Genomic DNA, 25,206 nt, shown 5'->3' on the forward strand with positions numbered 1-25,206 from the left:
GACAGGAGAAAACCTGCCGGCCAGACGACTAGGTTTTGCGAAGGAGACAACGTTGTAGCTAGTATGGAAATTTGTTGTTTCCCTCACCTCTGGCGCTATCTCGGCGCTGCGAGGTGGGGGAACATCAGATCTTTCTAAACGTTTCAATAAGTTTTTAGTTTTATAAATTATGTGTTCATCAGTGATGAAGCTATGCTGAAGGATACGGCGTCGTTGAGAATAAAGGTACTCTGGTTCTTTCTCTTCTATGGCGGTATCTTTGTGGGTGATGCCACGGAGCCATAGAGTTTCCCCGTCCGTAGGTTTGGTGTGTTCGATCTTGCGAGATTTGGCTCTGTGTAATCGTAGATCTGTTCATGCGGATCTGATAAGTTTTTGTCAGTGTGTCATAATGTTTTTTGGCATTATTTTTGTGTGGCTTTGAAGTCCTTCTTTAGTGTTGCAATGAAGATTTTGTGATTCGACGACCTGTACCTTTAGGGGATCTTTCCCGGTCCAAGTACGTTCAACGCTTATGACTTCTCATCTATTTTGATGGGCGACTCAAGGGGCTTTCTAAAACCTTCAGAGGTAGTCAAGTTAGTACAGGTGTTCGAGTAGCGGTGTCATTGCTCCAGTCTGATTGCAATATCTTTACAGAAACCTTGGCAGTACTTCGTGTTGCAAAGATTGATAATATGGAGAAGATTTATTTGGAAGACTTCAATGTAATTTTTAGTTATAAGAGTTACTTTGTAGTTTTTTGGGTTTTTATCCAAAGCATTGCACCTGTAATGGACGTCGAATTTAAATAAAATTACAGGTGATTCTCCAAAAAAAAAAGAGCAAGCTTTTTTTATCGAGACAGTTCCTTCGCAAGAGAGAAGCGGACTAAACCCTGCCGTCACCGTTTCAATTTTCATCGGTTGCTCTCGCCTCTGATTGTTAATTTCGTATTAGCCATTAGGAGGTGAGCGGCACCATGGATGTATCTAACATAGTGTCTTACTAGTTTTCTATAAGATTTTGTGTGTCCTGGACGACAGCATCCTGACCGTGGAGGCAGCGACGCAGATTTAAAGTCTCCCTATTCCATCCTCGTTTTGGATTGATTATTATGATATATTGCCGTTGAACTTGTGGATTTCACGGCTCATAATTTCGTGATATTGGTCATCTTACTCGTCGATTTGGATTGACCATTACGATTGTAATTCCATGTTCCTTTTGCTCGATATACTACTTGATTATCTGTTTCAATGCATCTATAAATTTGAGGTTATCCTACGTCAAACTTTGTTAACTTTGACCAAATTTTTTGGGGAAACATCAACATACGAAACACACCAAACTAGTATCATTATTACTAGTACTATCAAACTCGGTCAAAGTTGACTCTAGAAGAAAAAGGTTGACACCATTTAATTTGGAATAGTCCTTAATATACCGATACTAAGAAACTGAGGAATTACGTTTTTGTTCCAACGAGACTTGTTGGGAGTAAAGACTAAATTCAGCAAAATGTTGACGTGGGGAAGGAACCTATGCTCGCCGATTCTCTCCAGTCTCTAGAAGAAGAAGGGGCTCGGGGCTGGCTGCTGCTACTGGCTGGGTCAACACGGAAAGCGAAGCGGGGTGGAAAAGGAAGGTCGGAAGGAGTAATGGGTCATTCCGTCATTGTCACTGCACTGCAACGCAAGTGCAAAGCAAGCTCCGCGTGCGTGAATTGCGATTTGGTGCTGCTCTCTGCAAGGAGAGAAAAAAAGAAAGAAGAAGGGCGGCCGGGTCACAGGTCAAACCCACCGAAGCCCCGTTCCTGCTCGCATCGCATACATACATGTGCCAACCACCGCACCAACAACTCCCCAACCAATCCTTCTCCTCTCTCTCGTACTTGTCTCCCACCCCCGGCCTCCTCGTCTTTCCTTTCCTTTCCTCTTCTCTCCACACCGCCTGTGCTCTCCACACGACCGCAACAGCTGCCTGCCTCGCGCTTCAATCTTCAGGTTACTCTCTCTTCTCTTCTCTTCTTTCTTTCTGTATTTCCGTCGCCGTCTCCTCTGTTAGCTCGTCGAATTCGATTTTAGGATCGATATGGGTGGATAGGTCGATCGATTATTCTGCAAGAGAACGGATCGATTTGCAATTCGGATCGAATCCGCCGTAATTCTTGCCCGTAGCGTCTCCCTTGATTGTGGACCATGCTTCCTGCCGGCCATCCTGAAATTTTTGCATCATTCATTCCAACCAAGAAGAAAAGATTAGCCCGTAATAATCAACGGCGGAAATTTGGGTTGTTGCTGGTAGGTTTCTATCCCTTTTTTTTTCCTTTCTTTTGCTTGGAGAAGGGGCAGGTCTCTGTGTGTGCTGTCACAGGTAACGCTTTTAAGTAGTTTATTAATGACTCGATAATCATATCGGTTACCAAATCCTCCAATCAATCACGCCCAGAATTCTGCTAATCTCGATTTAGGCTTGTGTCAACTAAGTTTGCCTTGGTCCACTACTCAGAATTGTCAAACCATCATTTTTATTCTAGCAATAGGTGTAACCAGCCTTTTAAGTAGTTTACTCTTTGCTCTGAAAAATATACCATTACTCTGGCTGGTCTCGTTCAACAGTTTCACATCAAACTGCATTTAGTGAATCTGTTTACTATCCAGGACCTATCATTTCCATCTGTTACTAAAAAAAGATGAATTTTATTGATTTTGTAATTGCTGATCATGGGCCAACTAGCAGATACATCTCTTAATGTTCCGACATATACCTTTTTCTTGACTCTCATTGCTCTCTCATCAAACAGGTTGCTGCTCTTATTCGTATGGATTCCTTTTTCCAAAGAGCTTTTGGTGGTTCAGTGTGCTTGGAAGAGAATAATGTTGTCCAACAAGGAATTGAAAGATGCCCATTCCTGAGGAACATCAATGAGCCTACAAGTTTTTCCTTATCATCTGTCAATTTTCCTGCTCCTGTATGTCCTTATGAACCACCCTTCTTTTTCTTGACAATAATTGTATATGTTATGCATGTGATTGCTCAACTGTATGTATCATTTTCTGCTCGTGAAGGCAACGGGAGCCAAGGGTCCAATTTTCGAAGATGGGCCCAACTTTGACACCGCATTTCGAGTATTCCACGGCAGAGACGGGGTTGTTCCACTTTCAGAAGGATCCTTTCCACAGATTGAGAAGCCACTACCAAAGCCGGTTCCTGAATTCAACCCCTTGGCAGCCAAAGCAGCTACCATCAGTCTCTCAGCATTTGGAGGCTTTTTTAGCTTCGGTGATTTCTCAAACAAGCGCAATAAGAAAAACTCCAACAAAAAGAATCCCAACAACCTCCCCCAGGTAATTTTGGTTTCTCTTTGGCTCAAGCATTTATCCCTTTCTTCAAATTACCATCCTTTGTCAGTGTTCCATTATCCTATCATAGGAGCCTTTAGATGAGACCACTTTTTAGTACCAAAAGAAATTAAGTAAATCTATCTTTGCAGCAGCAAGTAAATGCTCCACATGATATTTATGAACCGCCATACATAGAGCAAGCAGTAAAATGGGCAAGGAATCAAATATCATTCTTTACAATTGGACCATACAATTTATTTACCTGATTTCGCTTTGATTGTCATTTCAGAATAAAGGCCAGTCTAACAGTAACCATGAAGCTATGAGCAATGAATGGCTTGAGAATGGTCAATGCCCTCTTGCAAAGTCATATAGAGCAATGGGTGGAGTCGTGCCACTCCTCGCAAAGATGATGACACCCCCAGCTGGTATGAAACTGACATGCCCACCTGCGATTGTTGCTGCCCGTGCAGCAATATCCCGCACGGCGTTTGCGAAGGGGCTTCGCCCTCAGCCACTGCCGACAAAAGTAGTGGTGATCGCACTGCTCGGCATGGCAGCAAACGTTCCTCTTGGCATCTGGAGGGAACACACTACGAAGTTTTCAGTGCAGTGGTTTGCGGCGGTCCATGCTGCGGTGCCTTTCATAGGAATGCTGAGGAAGTCTATTCTGATGCCGAAGAGTGCCATGGCCCTTACCATAGCTGCCTCAATATTGGGTCAGACAATTGGTTCAAGAGCCGAACGTATCAGATTGAAGAGAGCAAAGTTGGCAGCAGAGGGACATGGCCATGCTGCGCAGATTGAAGCTCCGGTGAGCCTGAAAACCGGGAGCTACGGGGCCGTCCAATTTTGGGATCCGCTGGCCCTCAGAGTGGAAAGCACCGTATCCCCAGTTCTTGTCCCAAGTACTGTTGGTGCTCTGTATTGATAATGTTCATTCCGGCTGGTGCATCAGAGTTCATAATTCATTGTTTGGTGTATTCATTGTGTTGTGTCTTTGTAAAGGATTACTTGGGGTTTTCTCCCAGTCTGTCATCATGCGTTTGGCTTGGGACCAGCGAATAAATTTAAGACATTTTGCTTCTATACGTACGTTAGATCAGTTCAATGTTCCATGTGCTTTCATTTAGCTCGGTCAAATGCCAGAACACGACGGCTACCTCATCACAACAAACACAACGGCAAATAAAGTCTACTGCTAAGGATTACATCATCTTTGTTTCAACAGAAGCTCCAGCAACTGCTTGCTGTTCAAAATACAAGGGAAGGACGACGTGCTAGCTAGTATATCTCATCATCGGGGACATCCGGTGTGAGGAACTTCTGAGGGTCCTTGTACAATTCCTCGTAGTTGTATTTAGGCTTCACCCTCTCCGGCACAGGCTCGAGTGGGATGATCCTGTCTCCGTCGATCACACCATCAATGAGCCCATAATCAACAGCCTCATGAGGACCCATGTATCGGTCTCTATCGATGTCTTTCTCTACCTGTTCCAGAGTGCGCCCCGTGAATCCTGATATCAGGCGAATGACATTCCTCTTGCTAGTCAGAATCTCCTTGGCTTGGACCTCTACATCCAAGGCCTGCCCACTCGCACCTCCCACGGGCTGATGCATCATAATCCTGGTGTTGGGCATGGCAAATCGTTTGCCCTTTGTGCCACCACCAAGGATTATAGAAGCTGTGGATCCAGCTATGCCCATTCCAATAGTGGATACATCTGCCCTGATGAGCTGCATTACATCATAGATGGCCATTGTCGCACTGAAAGGGAAAACATAGAGCCTCGGTCACAAAATGCAACTATTCTGTATCAATAGACATGCAAAGAGCCAATGGAAGGAAATAATTGCACACACTTCAACACAATGACCTGGCAAATGGATACTACTTGTTCAGGTTCAATGAACTAGTCCTGTTGGACAATTATTCTTCTCACGCCACTCCTACAGGTACTGTTATAAACTTATACTCCCTCCGTTCCATAATTCTTGTCTCAAATTTGCCCAAAACTGAATGTATCTATTTCTAAAAAGTGTCTAGATACATGTAATATTTCGACAAGAATTATGAAAGGGAGGGAGTAATAGACTAGCAGAACACATTCAAAGTTAACTAATAGTCAACCGAATCAAATGTGTTATCTTGCAGGAGAAACATATATGTTCAGCCTCAATATGAACAAGAAATGCATCATTACTAAGGTGCAACAAATATCATTATAAACTGTGTAAAACAAAATATCAGTATAAACTCCAAACATCAGGAAATATCTTTTCCCAGAAAGGAAACACAAATGGAAGGAGGAGGTTTACATTCACAATGAAATTATCTACCCCATAATACTGCTCAAGCTTTTTTGGTGGATGCGTTGAAAAATGGTACATATAGAAGAACTGTATCATATATATTGGCATATCAACTTTGTACTACTAACTAAAGAGTTTCATTAAGCCGAACTTATAACAGGGCAATAAGCAGTAACTAGTGATACAAGCTTACATACTGATTTATCATGACATACAAGCAGTTGCTGGATGCAAACTTGATTAAGTCAGTCCATTCAATTTCTAGATTTTAATCATTGCCTAGATTTACTTAAGGTGTTGCAATCCTTAGATTACACTGGCAATTATCATTATTTCTATTTTTCTGCTGCTTCAGCAATTATGGGTGTATAGAAACTACCAACTGAATTAGACGAGAATATAATCACTATAAAAGGTCCTTTAGGGATAACAAAATACCAGCTTAACGAAAGACAAACAAAGATAACAGTTGCAATCTAGAAATTGTTGGTGTGATTTGAGGATAAGATTTTGACGTATGCTCAGATATATCAGAATTCAGAAAATCATAAAACAACATTGAATGAATAATAATCTTCTGCACGGATGGAAAATTATTAAGAACGAAACAGAGGTCTGGCAAGGAAGTGATTCACTGCATAATCATTCAGAGATCATTATCAAATTTAGCAAAATACTGATAGAGGTTTTCAAAAATTTGATCCTTATCCAGCAAGACATTGGCCGATTACAACAATGAATGCTCTTTTGGCCTACTATTATGAATCGAATTGATGAGCCTACGGCATACACAAGTTATGGTTTTAATTAGTGCAGCCTACATCAAATAAAATAGCTAGGATTTAATACTATTATGTACTCCCTCCATTCCATAATTCTTGTCTCAAATTTGCCCAAAAATGGATGTATCTATTCCTAAAAAACGTCTAGATACATGTAAGATTTCGACAAGAATTATGGAACGGACGAGTATTTAGTATTTGTACAGAAGAGTTTCTGAGTTTGCCTATAAGACGAGCTTGTTGATACATTCTCTGCACTTGCAGAGTAGATGCATGAATGAATAGAGGGGATGGATGGGAGGGAGACCTAAGTGATCCACCGGGGGAGTTTACGAAGAGGCGGATGTCAGATTCGGAGTCCATGGCGTCGAGGAGGAGGAGCTGGCTCACAACGGCGTCGGCGAGGAAGTCCTCGATCTCGTTGCCGAGGAAGATGATGCGCTCCCGGAGAAGAAGCCCCATGACGTCGCCGCTGGCTCCTCCCCCCGGCCCATCGGACTCCGCTCGGATACCTAGGCCCTCCCACAGAGGAGACAAGGAAGAAGCAGCAGCCGGCGCCGAAGCAGAAACCGCGTGGCTGCGGCGGTTCAGCTTGAGGAGGGGATACGGTTGCGCGGGCCCACTTACGCGAGCGCATAGCTGCCGGTGCCTGAGGCGGAGAGCGGCAGACGTGACGGAGAAGGAGGCAGTGGCAGTGGTCGCCGCCATATTCTACTCGTCTTCTTCGTGGGGCGGCGGCGGCGGGGTGCTCCCTCCTTCCCCTCCGGCAGAGTGAGTCAACAGTGTTTAGACTGGATGGACGGAGTGGATAACGTAATAGCTACTCTCTTCTTTTTCCTTTCATCGGTCGATTGGGCCTGCTCTTTCCTGAGCTGGGTTGGGCCTAGCTTGTCTTTCCTCTCAAACCAAATTTATTTATTTATTGAGATTAGGAGAACACAAAAAGCAGATGTAATAAACTTCTTTACTGCAGGAGTGAAATCATCATCATTTACTTAAATCAAAAAGATATGTAGTACTGCTAGTCACCCATGATACAGATACCAGGCTCATGAACAGCTAAAACTCTTACAGTTATATTTTGGTTGTTAAACATAGCACAAGGTGGCACCATCAGATTACACTCTCAAGGCTATTCGATTCTACTGTTCTCCCTCTTCTTCTTCTTCCATGTCATTTTCAAGATGCCTGAGCGAAACTTTGGCCTTCTTCTGCTCCGGCACACCACTGTCATCACTTTTCCTCTTCTCGCCCTGCGCTGCCTCAGCACCATCTTTTACGGCTTCATCTGAGACCTTGCCGTCACCACTCTTCTCGGATACAGAATCATCCTTCTTCTCCGATGGCAGCTCCTCTCCCTTCTTTAATGCCTGCTCACATTCTTTCAGGAAAGCACGCACATCGTCGTTTTCTGCAACATGTAGAGCCGTCTGCCCCCCGTTTGTCTTTGCTGTGATGTCCAGGCCCTTCTTTACCAAATACTTCACAAGCTCCAGGTGTGAATTCTGAGCAGCAAAGTGCAATGCCGTGAAACCTTTCCTGTTCTTTGCTTTGACAGAGGCCCCCGAAGCCAGCAGCTCACGCACAACTTCCATGTGACCTTTCTGGGAGGCAAAATGAATTGCAGCAGTGTCATCCATTGCTGCAGCCCCAACATCAGCTTTGTGCTTGCAAAGGCATTTCACAACCTCGATATGCCCAGCCCATGCCGCCAAATGGAGCCTAAATGAACAACATGAACTGCGTTAAGGAGATAAAAGGAACAGAGAAAATCGATAGGACTTGAACAAGTTTACCACATGATATAATCTGGTACTACTGCCTCTGCAGACATCACAAGAGGAATATTTGCAAACCCATGTTTTAATAGAGAGAATAATGATAGTGATGCAGCATAACAAATTTTGACACAAGCCTGTCAACACAAATGAAACACTACACACAAATCAGCAAAGATGAAACACTCAGTTGGAAAAGCTGGAAGCAGCCATATACAAGCAATAGATTGGGGCTTCTGGATAGTATATATCATGTGGTCTTCAAAATGATAGCAGAGGGGAAGAGATGAAGCCTAGTGGTTTGTTATCCTAAATTAGCAGAATAAGTAAGACGATAGCTAATGGCTCAAAGCTGCTATGCTTTGATCTACTGAAAAAGGTCCAAATATAGCAGCACATCTGAAAATTAAAGCAAGCTCGAAAAACTATAGAATCTAGCTGCTAGAGAATGGAGTAGTGCCACTGTGTTGTAGACTAGTTTGAAAATCAGCAGTTATGGCATGGCACTGTAATGCATCTCTTAGGGATATATATCGTGATAAACATCGCATCAGTGCATGAGACAGTAACTAAACAGAGAAAATATTAGGTGTTCTTAACATGGACTTGCAGCACATAATCAGTCAGCGAGCATGCACAAGTAGTAACAATGAAGTAAATATACAAACAGTGTAGGTCACGCTTATCAAGTTGAATCACAACAGCAGAATTACTAGTAACAGATTCGCAGCAAGCCAGCAATATGAAATCTTGAATGTTATATACTACTGGTTAGGGCTGGCCACGGCCAACCAAAGGAACAAAGGCAAATAGAGAACGATAGTGGTTAGTAGCTAGGACGAAGAGGAAGGGAAAGGATTTCGTTACGGGGTGCGGGAGAGGCGGTCTCGGGAGTTGAGGGCAAGAGGGTCGGATTCGCACAGCGACTCCGCCGCCGCCGCATCACCCGACCTCGCAGCCTTGTGCAGGGGCAGGTCCTCTTCCTCTCCTCTGCCTCGGCCTCGGCCTTCTCCTCCTCCGCCTCGACCTCGGCCTCCTCCACGCCCCCCGCCGCCGGCTCGACGTCTCCCCATCTCTCTCTTACACGGTCTCACGGCGGCGCGGTCTTTTATTCTGTTCCTCTTATTTTAGGCACTCACGGACTCACCACGGCGGTAGAGACAGAGGAGAAAGAAGGAAGTAGAAATTGGCGAGTAGCCATAGTTTTTTTTTTAGAATCTTTTTCTTTTTAGGCGAGTAGCCATAGATAGGGGTGACGAACGAACTCAAGCAGCCCAGCTGCAATGGGTGGGCCGCCTTCCAGAAGAAAAAAACTTCCTAATGGGGTCGGGCCCACTAACCAATTGTGTAACAAAATTATTATGTGCCTCCCCTAAAAGAGGAAATTGCATGTGCGATCCATAAATAGGCAATGATGTTCACTTTCATCCATAAACTTACGGATTTGAAAAACGGCCCCTTAAACTTGGCATGTAGTCAAAATTGATGAATTCGGGCTAAATTAGACTACTATGTCATCTTACGTGGCTGGGAGGGGGGTCTTCTTTGCAAATTTGCGGTCGCTGTTTTTCTTTCATTGAACCCCGGTATTTTTTGGCCTATAACCCGCGGTCCAGGCAGCGCTACAAAGAGGTTGCATGTTTGATTTATTAAAAAAAAAACCTCCCTCGTTGCGTGTTAGACCGTTGGGCCTTTGTCCTCCTCTGTTACACTGCCTCGCCCGAGGGAGACGAAGCGACGGAACAGAAGGGCCGGAGCGCCGGAGGCGATTGCGACAATCTCCGATGGCACAGTCGGCGACACCCACAACCAGATGGAATCGCGTAGATGACGACGACTTGAACGGCGGATCCATCAACGTCCACACGAATGACGTCGATGGCTTCTACGGCAACTACCGGAACTACTGGAACGGCGGCACGTCCGGCGCTTGCTTTAGGAGAGCAGCGGGAAGATTTGGGAATTTCTAAGGCTAGGGTTAGGAATTTAAGCTGCGGGTTAGAACCCATATTTTTCCAAGAGGCCCAACGCAAGATTTCAGAAGCCACGATTTTGCGAAAAGAACCCCCCGAGCCACGTCAAATGTCAGCGTGGCCTAATTTGGTCCGAAGTTGTCATTTTGGACTAAAATGACCCAACTTGTCAAGTTTAAGGAGTCTTTTTCAAATCCGCGAATTTATGGATGAAAGTGAACATCGCTACCAAGTTTAAGGATCTCCAATGCAATTTCCTCGCCCTAAAATAATGTCCTGTGCAGATTATGCAGTATATAACGAAAGAGTTGCTAAAGGAAAGGTACCCATCAGCTAAAAAAGACGTACCCTCCTTCGCCGATCTTGTGTCACGTACTAACTTGTATCTTGGCTTGTGGCTCATGGACCGACCTATCTTGTGTTTTGTCTTGCCTTATGCGCGACATTTATGAGTAGCAAAGTAGAACAATAATAATAATCAAGAGAGGACAAAAACGAACAAAAGAAACTGGTTGAGAAAAAAATGGGATCTAGATTTAAAGGTGTTGCCAGATATATCAGATATCCAAGGTTGAAAACAATTCGCGATTTGGATGACTGGTTAAAAATTATTGCATTTTAAATCTTAGATCTAAGAAGAAGAAAATGGAGCAAAAATTATCTCTGGGGCTCCCCATGGGAGGGTGTCACGTGTCGGACCACGACGGACGGCGTTGAGGTCGCTTCCTCCTAGCCACTCTTGTAATGAAAGTGCCAACGTTTTCTATCATAAGTGGGTACGGTCTAGAGTCTCTCATAAAAAAAAACTAACATCATGTTTGGTACCCATCATTTGAGGCTAGAACTGTGGAATTCATTTTGAATTCTAGGAGCTAACTTGTTTGGTTGGCACGAAATTGGCTAACTGAATTCAGTTTGTAATTTCATGGAATCACACTACAACTAACATCAATTTCTCTCTAAAAACCATCATTTTTCTAGAATTGCCTCTCACTCTACAAACCCATGTGGTAGACAAACATGATTTTTGAATCCGAAATTCAAATTCAACCAAATGAAATCCTATCAAAAATTAGATTTCATTTCATTTCTACCAGATGAAATGAAAGGATGGTTGCCAAACGAGTTGCAAGTGGAATAGTTCAAAGAATCAATGGCTCTTGATATTTAGAATCTGATCCTGGTAGTTTTCCTTATAGTAAGATACTTAGATGATGTCAAATAAAAAAAAGACTATATTATATTATTGGTGGAACCAAAATGTGGAACGTGAAGAGCAACTAGGCATTCATCAACTCAAGGGCTTGATCTCAAGCTGTACTTAATTTGGAATATGTGGAATAACAATTATGTTTTGTAGCAAGATACTTAGATGATGATGCCACAAGAAAAATACAATTGTCATCAAGGGGCTACGTCGAAAGAAAGGTATGTAGAGAACTATGGTGTTAGTGACAGCATGGTGTATATATGTGGGTCTTATTATAGAAGATCAACATACATGACAAAATTAACATGGTATCGTAGAACACGACTTACTCCTATGTTAGGACATAGTCGAGAAGGAGAACAAAGTTCATTATAGGAGTTCATTTAAGATGGAATGAATGAGTACAATCGCATGAAGGATACGGAGAGCTCTATGGTCCATGACAGTGAACTATCTGTCTTATCCATCCGCTTCATTTGATCTCGAGCCATTTTCATCTTGACTCTTTTAGAGTAGAAGGTGAACACAAGCAAACTCTCCATCAATCCCCACGCACAACGTCACAAGCATATATTTACACACGGTAGCGGCTGATCCACTGATCCAGGGATCCCACTCAAATACGTACACGTAACGACGCATACGTGCCAATTACGACATTGAACATCGGTGGTGAGAGGAATGTGGGGCAGGGGACTCTCCCATGGGAATGAACAACGTCATTCGTTCCCACCACTAGATCGCGTGTGCCACACACACCCTTTTTTTTTTGACAGCAGCGTGCCACACACACTCTGTTTCCACAAGGATTTACTGCGGCCGGATGAATGTCAGCCTCCATCGTACGACGTACTCCATTCAGTTAATTCTGCAAATGACGGTCGGCCTCGTCATCACCATCCTCGTTGGCCGGAATGGGATGGGTGCCGGCGGCGGCGGGTTGCGTCATCTCCATCTCGACGTGCTGCCGCTGCAGCAGGCTGCGGTAGTGCTTCTCGGCCTCGGGCATGGCCCCCATGATGGCCGTGAGCCGCAAGCTGACATCGTCGAGTCGCTCATACACAGCATCGTTCGTGAGCATTCCGGCGAACACCTTGCTGATGGTTCCCCAGCTCTCCACGAGCGGCAGCAGGATGATGACCGCCGACCCCACGGCGCCCCACGCGATCGCGATGGCCGCCCACAGCGTGAAGTAGCCCTCGCTGAACCTCCCCGCCGGCACCGACAGCGCCGGCCACGCCACCACGATCACGCCCGTGAACACCAGCCCCCACTTCACGATCCACCGCTTGGCGCGCACCAGCCGCTCCTCCTTGAGCCCCTCGTCTTCTTCTTCGTCTTCACCGATGGGGGTGGTTTCCACCGTGGTGATCTGCCTGCAGCTCTCCCAGTCGTACCGCTGCGGCGAGACGAGGCTGCACACGGCGTGCACGGCGCCGCCGACGAGGATGGAAACCAGGTTGCCGGCCAGCATGGGCGCGTTGCGTCCCGTGCTGTCCAGGTCGACGCGGCCGTACTGCACCCTGGCCACGGTGAGCCACACGGCGACGCCGAGCGCGCAGCCGCCGACGGCGCCCATGACGGCGCCGGACGCGTTGGCCTTGCTCCAGAGCAGCAGCAGCGCGATGGGGATGACGGCGGAGCCGACGAGGACGCCCATGGCCAGGTACATCCAGCCGAGGGACACCCCCGCGAGGTTGAGCACCGCGGCCAGGGCGCCCATGGAGCCGCCGAAGGCGAGGATGACGGCCCTGGACACCAGCAGGATCTGCTTCCCCGACGCGCCCGGGTTCACGTAGGTCCGGTAGACGTCGTAGGTGCAGAGCGAGGACACGGCCACCAGCTCGGCCGACCCCGCGGAGGTGACCGCCATGAAGAGCATCGTCAGGAGGAGCACCGACCCTGGCTTGCCCATCAGCGCCGTGGCCGTCGCCGGCGGCACGAGCCCCCTGGCCGCCTCGGACGCCGTGATCGGCAGGTCGAGTGCCAGCGCGCCGAGGCCCAAGGAAGTGGCCAGCGAGAACGGCACCGCGAACCACACCAGCCCGCCCAGCAGGTACCCCTTGTGCGTCGAGGAAGGCCGTGCGGCGATCGCGCTCATCCAGTACCCCTGCCATTAATTAACAGAATCCATCCAGAACAAACTGTCAGTTACTCAGTTAGTTGGTCAATCTCGATCTCTTCGACTTGGATTCGATATCGCCGGAATCCACAACAAATTAACACTACGTACGTTGTCGACGAAGACGGTTCCGAAGTTGCCGACGATGTTGATGACGCCGAAGACGAGGCCGCCGGAGCTGAGCATGGTGAGGTAGGATCCCTTGAGGTTCCCACGAACAGGGCCGCACGCCTGTCCGGACCGCGAGAGCTCCCCGGAGCAGTCCCTGGCAACACTGGCGACGGCCATGAGCCGCTCGTAGACCACCTTGGGACTCCCAAGGCGGCTGCTGGAGGTGTAAACGAGGAAGACGAAAACCAGAAGAACCGCGTGGACGACGACGGAGTGGACGTAGCTGGCGAGGAACGTGGCCTTGAGCCCGCCGGCGAGCGTGTAGGCGACGACCCCGAGCGGGATGAGGAAGCTGGCGGCGTACACGTCGACGCCGGTCAGCGCGTTGACCACGGCGGACCCGCCCAGGAGCAGCATGGCGGTGACGATGGCGTTGGTGGCGAGGCAGAAGCCCAGGAACACGAGGTGGGCCGGGTTCCCCCACCGGGCCCGGACGATCTCGCAGACGGTGTGGGCGTTGGGGGCCTTGCGCTTGATCTCGATGGCCATGACACCGAACAGGAGCACCTGCACCGTCGCGCCGCTCGCGTACCAGAAGGGCCCGCTCACGCCGTACTGCCATGCCACGTTCGAGCTCTGCAGGATCGTGGCGGCCCACGTCCATTGGGACACGATTACGCTCGCGATCAGGCCCGTTTTCACGCTCCGCCCCGCCGTGTTGAACCACTCCGACGTCCGCTGCCGCGATCCCCCCACGTACCGCTTCTCCAGCCACACCTGGTGCCATTAATTTTGATCATGATCTGAATTAATTACTGATAGTAAGAGAGTGATTACGAGAAAGAAAATACTGGAGTACCAGGAAAGATGTGAAGAGGGCGAAGAAGGCGCCGAAGCCGAGGACGACGGCGTACCCGACGGCCTGCCCCAGCACCGGCTTCCCGCCGAAGAAGCTCTCGGCACGGCTGCAGACGCCATTCACCACCGAGTAGTACTCGCCGCCGAAGCTCAGCTCCGGAGGCGGACACACCACGCCGCCGCCCGACATCTTGGACTCACGAATCTGAACTCAAGGCCAAGATTCGACCGGACAGATTCACACCCACTCACTCCCCAATCAAGGGAGATGCTAGTTGTTGTTGGATGTGGATGGATGCATCAATCACCCCACACGTTATATACAAGTCGTCCAAGGACAAAAAAAAACTCCAATTGCATCCAATTAGTTTAATTGATTGGGAGAATCTTTGACTTTGGCTCTTTCGACCTGATGTGGAGAAAACTGTAAATTGGATAAAATTAAATATAGATAGGTAATTTTCCTTCTTACAATAGATAATTATAAATTGCCCTTTTACACCAATGGTTATTTTGTCAAAACTCTTTTTTTTAAGGGGATTTTGTCAAAACTCTGACCTCTGCTAACTTGCTTAAGAAAGAACCAAGTAGCCAAACACCCACCGTTAAAAAAAACACAAGTGGCCAGACACCCAATTATGTAACCAGGAGTAGCGTAAGTTAATATTGCTACCTCAATTCCCTAGCGCTGTAAAATATATCATAAGTGCTCGCTCTAATTTGTTATACTAAAATAAGGAGTCTAAATCAAGCAAGTCCTCCTAATTTCACTTGTATTTTTTTTAATACTGCTTTGTGCACCAACTCGGGTGTGGATTTAGATAGTTTTTCTTTTTCAATGTGTCGGCCTACCATGTTGATAAGTGCCCTGTGCGAGGTACTTTCATGCACTTCTCGGCAACCTCTCACTTCTTCTATGTTCCTGATATCTATGAAACTTTTTACAACAATTGATATCTCCATTCAGCCCACACAGATCCAGGAATTCACACCTATCTGATTGTTTTTTGGTTGAGGATGTAGAAAATACAAGTGGATTCTCCGCGCGTTGCCGCGGACATCTGAGAGTCCCTGATAGATGCATAGATATAAGTTCGAAACAATATGATATTGGTGTATGCACACATATAATTCAACACTCGAGAGAGTATGCATTTCAAAAAAGATTCATTAAGAACCTGTTCAGAAGCCCTCCACTCCACGGCTCTGCTCCCCGAGCGGGCGGAGCGACCCCGAACGATCAAACTCCGCGGAGCACTGCGGCCCGAGCGGAGTCGCTGTTAGTTCAAAATGGCGGAGTGGGGACATGCATGCTCCGCGCGCTCCGCTCCATCCCGTCATGACCCCTTATCGTTTTTCTCTTTTCTTCTGTCGCCTTCGCCGTGCCCCGCCGCCACCATTCTCTTGTTCTGTGCCCCTCCATGACTGCGCTCTGCTCTCAAGTGGACGCTGCAGCCTCCTGCTCTGGTACTGTGATGTGCAGTTACAATGTGCTCTGCCATGGATGCCGTTGCCTTGTTCTCCTGCCGCCTCCTTGATTTGCCGAGACGGCAGGGTGGAGGAAGCAGCCGTCGAGTGTGCCAAGGCCGTTCTGCGGAGGACACGCTCGCCACCTCCTGCGGCTAGATCGAGATGCCCCCGCCCCCTAGACCTCGGTCTCATCCTCCATGGCGCTTCCCTCGTTGGAAAAAACAGAGAAGAAAATTTTGAAAGAAGACCAAGGACTGAACTGAGGAGGTGCAGAATCTGGAGTTTGCAGCCGAACACAGTTTGATCTCATTTCGTTTGCCGTGGAGCGAGAATTCGAGGAGTGAGGAGCGAAGTGTAGGATTCTGTGGAGCAGAGGGCTTCCGAACGGGTTCTAAGATAGACAAAATAATAGAGATTCTTACCAGTCTCATTAATTACTACCGGTGGTTTGCTAGTCAAGACGGCAGTTCATGCTGGCTTATTTTCTTAGGAAACTAGTTTGGTTGTTTATATCATCTTCATCGGCTTGTTATATTTGCTTGTATATACGAAGATATATACAATAGTCTAAAAGGTCCCTTTTTATATTTTGAGTGAAGTCTAAAAGAAACTCAACATCTTTCAAAAGCAGCAGTGACCCGACAAAACACTTTAGCAAAAGCCCAACCTAATCAAAGCCCGCTACTATAACCCACAGTCAATCTGGTCCACGTGAACGCATTAGGGAACCTCCTGACCCCGGGCTCATCCTCTACTCCTCTGGATCCTCTCCCCATCGGTCATCTCCCTCGCGTAGCGCCGCCGCTCGCCGGCTGGCCGCACAGCTGCTGTAGTGAGACTGGTCCTTTGCTGCTGCCGGTCTCGAGCTCGTCCTCTCGTGCGCACCAGCAAGATTGTGTACCTTCGCAGATGACGCTCGGCGGCGGGGACGGCGCTCGACGACGGTCGGGGATGAGCCCGAGGGCGGCAGGGACGGCGCGGCGGCGGCGGCCAGGGACGGGGCGGTCAGGGCGGAGCCCGTGGGCGGCGGGGACGCCTTGATCGGGGGCTCGGGGCTGAGCCCAGGATGAGCCCGGGCAGCAGGGACAGCGCTCGGCGGCGGTCGGGACGGAGCCCGTGGGTGGCGGGGACGCGGCAGTCGGGGCTGAACCCAGGGGCTGCTGGGACGGCACCGACGCGGAGCCTGTGGGCGGGGGGATGGAACTCAGCGGGTGCAGCGCGCAGCTACGGCAGGTGCACTGAGCGGCAGCGCTGGCGCCGACGGCTAGCACCCTAGCACATCGCGCAAGATTGAGCGGCTAGGAGGCTCATTAGAAGCAGCCAGGCTGACGTGTGAGAGATTAGAAAATGGGATGCTGATGTGGATATGCTGCATGTTGAGCTTGCTAAATTAACTACACTTAGTGGGCTTCAACTTTATAAACTTTATAGATAAGCCCACACTAAAATCTAAGACCATTTCGACACCCCTCTAGCTACTATGGAGTAGAATAAGCTTTCGTAAAAGGAGATTACCTCCACCACAAATCTTTCGCCACTCACCATTTCGTCGCCGCAAAATGCCAACACCAGAACGCTGAAGGAGGACGAAGACGAAAGGAGCCACCATTAGAGCATCTCTAGCAGATACCGAATACCATCCCGATAAAAATAACCGTCGCTTTTCAGTTTCGGTGGGAAAAAAGGCCCTGAGTAGATACTGAAAACGGACCCTAACCCGAGACAAGTTTTCGGTGATCCGAACTCATGAGCGAAAAATCCCTAAACGATCGAGACAGGAATCAGTTCTCACTTCCTCACTGATCTCGTAAAAAACCGGTTGGAGTTCACCCACGCGTTTTATTTCCGCCCGACTCCACTTCATCTTCCTCCTCTGGCCTCTAGCCGCCACCGTCACCGGCTATGCCCCTGCCACCTCCCCAGCCGCCAAGCCCGCCCCACTCCTGCGCGCGCGCCACGACACCTGCCTGCGCGGCCGCACCGCCCCTGCCCATGGCCCGGCGCCCTACCCGCGACCCCCTGCTAGTTAGTGCCCCGCCGCCCCTGTCCACGCCGCCGCTGCTCGCGCGGCCTGTTCGCTTCGGTTGCTCTCTGTGTGTGAATTTCGGACGAATTTGGTCTCTATGGGTGTGAATTCCGGTCGAATTTGGTTTATGTGCATGCGTATTTGGATGAACTGTCTAACTGTTGTTTTTCGTTTCGGTACCTTTTTATGGTCTTGCGTGGATTCGGGAAGAACAGATTCCGAATATTATGTTTTCGAGTCAGTTTTCAGATTTTGTTCTGGCCGGGTAAAAATGGAACCGAAAAACACTGATCCGGTAGACCAAATACATGTTTTCTCGCTTCAGCTTTTTTCAGTAACCGTTGCTCTTGGGCCCTGTTTGTTTAGGCTTCTGCTTCAGCTTTTGGTGCTTCTAACAATCTCAAAAGCACTTCTCCTGTTTACACACGTAGCTGAGAAGCACCTCCGGACGTGCTTCTCAGCTAGAAGCACCAAAAGCACGTCCGGGGGTGCTTCTCAGCTTCATGTGTAAATATGAGAAGTGCTTTTGAGATTGCTAAAAGCACCAAAGCTGAAATAGAAGCCCAAACAAACAGGCTCTTATATCGTCAATACATACCCATAAACTATCCATTCTTAATGGAATCGTCCTCCGTAGTTACCCGCCACGGATGGTGGGACCTAGGTTTGAAAAATTGAAGATTTGAACATTTGGTGCATTTTACTTGTACTTTGATGTTTTGTCCTGTAGTGGTCCTGTTTACAAATGAACCAATACCCCGTGCAAGTGACATGGGACGGATCCGTTCGGGCTAGGAACAAGTATCATCGTCGAAGAAAAAAGCATGGCAAACAAGCAAAGTGGCCATGCCCTCAAAAAAAGAAAAACAAAAGAAAAGCAAAGTGCGGCCGAAATATACCTGGCTATCGGGCTTCCAAAAGCCGGAAGCCTGGCGGGCTAAGCCCGACAGTGCCAGGCCCGGCACAGATATAATCGGGCCGGGCCGGGCCGTGGCCCGGCATGTCCGCGCCCGCGCCTCACCGTCAGGCCCTCAGGCTGGCCTGGCCCCGGCCCGTTTAGTGATTTTTCTATTAATTATAATTAAACTACATCTTCTAAGCACCAAGAAATAAAATGCGCGGTTTCAATAGGCCATGCTCACAGTTCTGTTAATTATAATTAAACTACCCCCGACGTCTCCTTCAACAACTCCACTTGCTAGCCGCTAGGCCATGCTTACAGTTCTGTTTAATACACAACCCAAGTCCGTTTTGTGTTGCTCCCATGAGATAAAAAGGCCACCGGTCCGGGTGCTTTTTTTAGGCTCACGGGGCTTACCAGGCTAGGGCCGGCCCTAGTCGTGCCTGGTGCAGCACCTGGGCCCCGGGGTTACCTTAAGGTGCCGGCCTGGCCCGGTCCTTCTAATGCCGGGCTTCGTCGGGCCGTGCCCGCGCCAGGCCCGTTTATCCTGAGCCGGCCTGGGCCGGCCCGATAGCCACCGCGGAAACCCCTCAACCGCAGCCATCCGATCAGGGATCGAAGGAGAGAACGAGGCCACGCTTCGCATTTTGCGAAAAGCACCTCTTCCCTGACTTGCTCGCTCCCATCCGATCCGATTCCCCAATATCTCCGGTCTGGGCGCGGCCCAAACCCTAGGTCGCCGGCTCCGTTTGTTCTGCACAAAGCTCGTCGCGCTTTGCTGCTGCTGCCTCCGAGAAGAAGAGAAGAACAAGAAAGATAGGGATTCGGGCGTGGCGCGGCGATGGGGGACGGCCGCGCCGGAGGGTCGAACCGCCCCGCGTGGCTGCAGCACTACGAGCTGCTGGGCAAGATCGGGGAGGGAACCTACGGCCTCGTCTTTCTCGCGCGCCTCAAGCCAACGCATCCCCAAGCTGCTGGCCGCCGCGGCTCTCCCATCGCCATCAAGAAGTTCAAGCAGTCCAAGGAGGGCGACGGCGTCTCGCCCACCGCTATCAGAGAGATCATGGTAAAGTCGCCGCCACCGCCGGTTGCTTGATTCCATCACCGCGTTTACCAAACCCTGACAAAATGTGTAACTGTAGCCCTGTTTCTCCTTGCGTTTGCTCTTGATTGCAGCTCCTGCGTGAGATCAACCACGAGAATGTCGTGAAGCTCGTCAATGTCCACATCAACCATGCCGACATGTCCCTCTATCTCGCCTTTGATTATGCCGAGCACGACCTCTATGTATGCAAAGCCCATCCATGTTTATACCTGCTGTTTCATTCCTGTTAACCTTTTAGCATCAAATTAAAACCCTACTCTCCATCTCAACTGGATAATTGAACCACTGAGCCAAACCCGCAGGAGGTTATCCGGCATCACAGAGAAAAGCTCAACCTCCCCATTAACCAATACAGCGTCAAATCCTTGCTCTGGCAACTGCTTAATGGCCTCAACTATCTCCATAGGTATGTCTGTATCTTCAATTAACAAGCCGAATAGCATGGCTCTCGACACTAGTCTTAACCTAGCATATGTGCAATGTTTATCTCGGTTTTTCCTATCTAAATCTGACCTACCCTACCTGTCTTCCCTGCTGCAGTAACTGGATTATCCATCGAGATCTCAAGCCTTCTAATATACTGGTATGTTGCTTCATGCCTCATGCTCATACACAAATTTGTGCAGTATTGTTTCTTTTGCCTGCTAAGCATGCTGCAATGGTGTGTGTGCCCTGGTAGGTCATGGGAGAAGGAGAAGAACATGGAATTATAAAGATTGCTGATTTTGGGCTTGCTAGGATATATCAAGCTCCACTAAAACCATTAAGTGATAATGGGGTGAGTAGTTTCATTCATCTCCATGCTTTTTAGGCAATCATGCTTCTACCACATGTTCCTATTGTAAGTGATGACACCTCAGTAAAGAAATGCATAATCATTCTACCAAATTATTGTTAGTATTCTCACTGTTTAGATAGACTCAAACCTTATACTTTCCATATGTCAATTAAATGTTGTGTCTCTGCACATCTTGTGATGCATATGCTTTTGTATTCACGGACCATATGGCATGTTATCAAGATCTTCTTAGTATATGGCTAACTATAAATGTTTCAGGTTGTGGTAACTATCTGGTACCGTGCACCTGAGCTGTTACTTGGGGCTAAACACTATACGAGCGCTGTTGGTATCCTTTCAGGGAGAGCAGACCATTATACTGTCTCCTTTTGTTCATTAGTTTTGTTATCTTCTTAACTATCTCCAGACATGTGGGCGGTTGGTTGCATTTTTGCCGAATTGCTTACGCTGAAACCATTATTCCAAGGTGTCGAAGCAAAAGCTACTCCAAACCCTTTTCAAGTATGGGCATCGACACCCAGTTTTTCTTTTTCCATCTTGTTTTCAGGTTATATCGGTAGACTAAATTTGCTGCTTTTTACATGATGATCATGTTTGAAGTAAAAAAAGCAACACTATTATTTCTGACTTTCTTCAAACTAACTCAGGCTGTAGATGGTTTCATGATGTCATTGCATATAGTTATGTACTACCACAGTACATTTGTAGAATGCCCCCAGTTACATGCCATTTGTTTATCTCACAGTTGATTTATGCATATGTTGCAGCTTGATCAACTAGACAAGATTTTCAAGGTCTTAGGTATGGATGCCTTGCTGTTGCTTGTCTTGTTTGATTGTCATTCTCCTCCTCAGACAATATACTTGCGCAGTATAATAATATAATCCTTCTGAAGGTCATCCTACGGTTGAGAAGTGGCCTACCCTTGCTAATCTTCCATGCTGGCTAAATGACCAGCAACACATCCAGGGGCATAAGTAGTATGTCGGACATTGTTGCGGTGCTCTAAGAAGTCTGAAATCTTACCTATTTCATTCCTTAATGTCGTTATCTCTCCCTTGCAGTGAGAACACAGGTCTCCATACTATTGTTCACTTGCCGCAGAAGAGTCCTGCATTTGATCTTCTCTCAAAAATGCTTGAGTATGTCTCTTGGTCTCTAGCCTGTTGGAGTCAACATAACATTGCTCATTTCCCTCGTGCTGCTTTGTATTTGTTTATCATAGTATTGCTCCCGTTTCAGGTATGACCCTCGAAAGCGTATAACAGCTGCCCAGGCTTTGGAGCATGAGTAAATAACCAAACACCTCTTCATTCTACCTTTTTTGGCCTTGTTGGATGCATCTGTTTATAAATCTGTAGTTCTGTACAACTAGTTCTTTGCTGATATGTTGTAGATTTGTAATGGCCATTATTGGTTCTACCAAATATGAGTTTATCGAACATACTTAAGTTTCCTTTACATCAATAGGGTCATAGGGACCTTTGCCACTCCCGCATGGCTCTGCCTAAGCTGCCTTACTCAACTCTATTTGGAGTAGTCTGGGATCATTTTTCAGAATCACGTCTATGTTTGTTTAACCCTTCAAATTTCTTCTAATCACAGTCTCACATACAATGCTAACAAGGCTAATTCTTTAGAACAGAACAGGATCACATGTTCTTTTCCGAGCTTTTCATTTCATGTCTCAATCTAATTTATTTCTTCAGTATAATTGATCTGTACTTTCTCTGTCTGATTTGGCATAAAGCTACACTAACGATCAGAAGTCAAGGTTGTTGTTGACCCCTTATAAATATTTGTGTTTCTGTAATCTTGTATATATTCATGATATGCGCTAGATTTGGTAAAGTGTCTGGAGTCTGGGACAGGGCAGGATGGGGTGCTTGCTTCCAACAGCCAGCAACAGAGCTTGTCCCTGACGTGGAAGAGGCTCTGGGGAACTTTTGACTATATCATTGCTTAACTGATAATCAGTACGTAGGATCCCCACTTTGCTAGCAAAACCTTCCTAACCAAACATATACCTTTCCTAGCACACTCCTCTGGGATCCTCTGCCCGTAACAATTCAACCAATTTGTAAGAGTTTACAACCGTATGTTATGTTCCGTATATATTTGATGTGTTTTTAAGCACGAGTTACACAAATTTGTCTTGAATCAGCATTGTTTCCATGCTTCAATGTTTATGGAATTGGTTTATAGTTCTAATGTGGCAATATTGGCACTTACTGTATAATATAGCAACTTTCTGAATACACCCATATCTTTGCTTAGGTATTTTCGGCTGGAACCACTGCCTGGAAGAAAGTAAGTTATTGTGAGAGCAATCTTAAGTGCCTCTACTTTTCCAATGTAACATTTACTTTAGAAAGTGAAGATAGTTCTCATCTCTGTTCCTAAAAATGTCTCTGGTCAGTGCCCTTGTACCATCTCAGTCAGGGGAGAAAGCTGTGCAATATCCTATTCGTCCAGTCGATGGATCAACAGATTTTGAAGGAACAACAAGCCTTCAACCAACTCAACCGGTAATAGAGCTCTGTGTCCTGCCTAAGTCCCCATTTTCCAATGCCTGACCTGATCAATGGAAAGCTTTGTGCAATGAGTGTGCTTCTTGTCTTGAGATTTACTTCGTTCCTTGTAGCAAAATTCAGCCCCCTATGGTGTAGGATATATTAATTGGCCAATCAAATTAGGATGTGGTATTACAAGGCTCGTTTCTTTTTTAATTTCATCGGAAGTTTTGGTTCAGTCTCATTTTGTAGGAACCAAATTATCCGCTTGCAATAAGATTTGTTTTAACCTAATCTATAATAACACGATGCACTTGTATTTCAGCCATCAGGAAACGTACCTCCTGGGAATCAGCCTGTACCGAGACCACACCCAAGACAAATGCAACAGCCTATGGGTAGTATGCCAAGAATGCCTGCTGGTGCAAACATGGGTGCGTTTGGTCCAGTGCCCCAACCGGGCATGGTTGGGATGAATCCTGGTAACATTCCAATGCAGAGAGGGGCAGGTGGCCAGTCTCATCCGCACCAGGTATGTATTTTTGTTTTCTTAGGTTACTCGGAAGGCTTGCTGTCAGTTGAAGATTGCTTGTGGTGATCATTAATTTTCTTGGTGTTGACAGCTGAGAAGGAAGGCCGATCAAGGGATGGGGATGCAAAACCCTGGATACCCTCAACAGAAGAGGCGCTTCTGACATGCTCTCTCTTGGGTAGAAGACTACTTGCTGACTGATTAATGTATCCATGAGATCATCATGTATGTAGTATATCTGCCAGATATACATTGCCTGATAGAAAAATAGTGGTTAAGCAAGTTTGTTCTTGTTGCTGCTGTAGATTTTTACTGGTGAGTTACTGTACTATGGTTGTAAGGGTCATTGTAAAGGAAATTTAGATGATTTGCGACTGAGCCAAGCTGCATGTCGTTGGATTCATTCTCCTTATTATTGTCATCTGAATATACAAGCTACGGTAAGCTACATGTCGTTGGATTCATTCTCCTACTCACATTCTTTGTTGTTTACTGGATACGACAGGAGCTTATCCAGTGCTACCGTCCCGAAAACATCGAAAGTCGTCGGCAAAAATATATCTGATTAGATAGGGTACTGTGTCACAGGAAATATTGAAATCATTTGGTTGGATAGGGTATAAGCATAGCCCAGGCCACGACTAAAAAACAGGGTCCCCCGGGACCGAAAGTCTTTTTGCGAGAAGCCGGAGAGCTTAACCCGTCGTTTATTTTGAGACGGAGGACTATTATTCTTTAAGATTAAGATTTCGACGTCATTTATTTTGGAACGAAGGAACTATTATTCTTTAAGATTAAGATTACAAGGACACTATAAGTCTATAACCATGTAGGGCGACCTAGTGATACACGCTAGATCTAGAGCGAAAGTCGATTAGATGCATCTGCTATTTATACCCTCACACACTGCAGGATACACGGTTTCATGTCCGTGAAACTGCATCACACCGGCGCTCAATCCAAGGATTGAATCCAAATAGAGGTTGCACCGCAGGCAAACCATACCAGGGCGTTCAACGAGAGAGCTGATAAAAGAGGCAATAGTAGAAACTCCTCCGTTTCAAAATACAAGCTACGTGGTTTTGCTTTGACCAAAATTAGTCCATTAACATGTGATTTATATGATCCAAATCATAACCATAAGCAAGTACATTTTTGAATACGAATACATAGCACAATGAAATCGATTTTACTTCATATAAATTTATCATAATAAAGTATTTTTTTTGACAAATCATGTGTGCAAGGAAGAAAAAATATGTCTCATATTTTATAGAACTGAAGTACAGTAGTAGAATATAAAGGAAGATGGGCCACACCAGCCCAAATAGAGCCCAAGTCTCGTGTTATTCTTTCGTTGTGTTGCTTCTCCTTTTTTTGAGCGCGT

General features: G+C 46.9%; 5 protein-coding genes across 5 annotated transcripts; 2 read left to right on the forward strand and 3 right to left on the reverse strand.

The window, feature by feature from the left end:
* Window positions 1–1,818: 1,818 nt before the first annotated feature.
* LOC100824820 lies at window positions 1,819–4,413 on the forward strand. Its single transcript, XM_003573715.4, has 4 exons — window positions 1,819–1,985; window positions 2,786–2,953; window positions 3,051–3,329; window positions 3,616–4,413. Exons 2-4 carry the CDS (start codon window positions 2,804–2,806, stop codon window positions 4,255–4,257), a joined length of 1,071 nt encoding a protein of 356 aa, XP_003573763.1. The 5' UTR covers window positions 1,819–1,985; window positions 2,786–2,803; the 3' UTR covers window positions 4,258–4,413.
* Window positions 4,414–4,490: 77 nt separating this feature from the next.
* LOC100824309 (ATP-dependent Clp protease proteolytic subunit 4, chloroplastic) lies at window positions 4,491–7,236 on the reverse strand. The gene is made up of 2 exons (XM_003573713.4): window positions 6,729–7,236; window positions 4,491–5,094 (listed from the first exon to the last, which is right to left on the reverse strand). Exons 1-2 carry the CDS (start codon window positions 7,127–7,129, stop codon window positions 4,611–4,613), a joined length of 885 nt encoding a protein of 294 aa, XP_003573761.1. The 5' UTR covers window positions 7,130–7,236; the 3' UTR covers window positions 4,491–4,610.
* Window positions 7,237–7,371: 135 nt separating this feature from the next.
* Window positions 7,372–9,383, reverse strand: LOC100825119 (ankyrin repeat domain-containing protein 6). The gene is made up of 2 exons (XM_003573716.4): window positions 9,067–9,383; window positions 7,372–8,143 (listed from the first exon to the last, which is right to left on the reverse strand). Exons 1-2 carry the CDS (start codon window positions 9,270–9,272, stop codon window positions 7,564–7,566), a joined length of 786 nt encoding a protein of 261 aa, XP_003573764.1. The 5' UTR covers window positions 9,273–9,383; the 3' UTR covers window positions 7,372–7,563.
* Window positions 9,384–11,734: 2,351 nt separating this feature from the next.
* LOC100823993 (urea-proton symporter DUR3) lies at window positions 11,735–14,752 on the reverse strand. The gene is made up of 3 exons (XM_003571639.4): window positions 14,475–14,752; window positions 13,616–14,392; window positions 11,735–13,492 (listed from the first exon to the last, which is right to left on the reverse strand). Exons 1-3 carry the CDS (start codon window positions 14,661–14,663, stop codon window positions 12,245–12,247), a joined length of 2,214 nt encoding a protein of 737 aa, XP_003571687.1. The 5' UTR covers window positions 14,664–14,752; the 3' UTR covers window positions 11,735–12,244.
* A 4,760-nt stretch (window positions 14,753–19,512) lies between these two features.
* LOC100825427 (cyclin-dependent kinase E-1) lies at window positions 19,513–24,283 on the forward strand. The gene is made up of 15 exons (XM_003573717.4): window positions 19,513–19,936; window positions 20,047–20,157; window positions 20,278–20,381; window positions 20,516–20,558; window positions 20,655–20,753; window positions 21,033–21,102; window positions 21,181–21,275; window positions 21,542–21,575; window positions 21,670–21,754; window positions 21,839–21,916; window positions 22,017–22,064; window positions 23,052–23,084; window positions 23,194–23,302; window positions 23,613–23,819; window positions 23,911–24,283. Exons 1-15 carry the CDS (start codon window positions 19,712–19,714, stop codon window positions 23,980–23,982), a joined length of 1,413 nt encoding a protein of 470 aa, XP_003573765.1. The 5' UTR covers window positions 19,513–19,711; the 3' UTR covers window positions 23,983–24,283.
* The last annotated feature ends 923 nt before the right edge of the window (window positions 24,284–25,206 follow it).

This window comes from Brachypodium distachyon, chromosome 3, assembly GCF_000005505.3.
Source record: "Brachypodium distachyon strain Bd21 chromosome 3, Brachypodium_distachyon_v3.0, whole genome shotgun sequence".
In the NCBI taxonomy this organism is placed as follows: Eukaryota; Viridiplantae; Streptophyta; class Magnoliopsida; order Poales; family Poaceae; genus Brachypodium; species Brachypodium distachyon.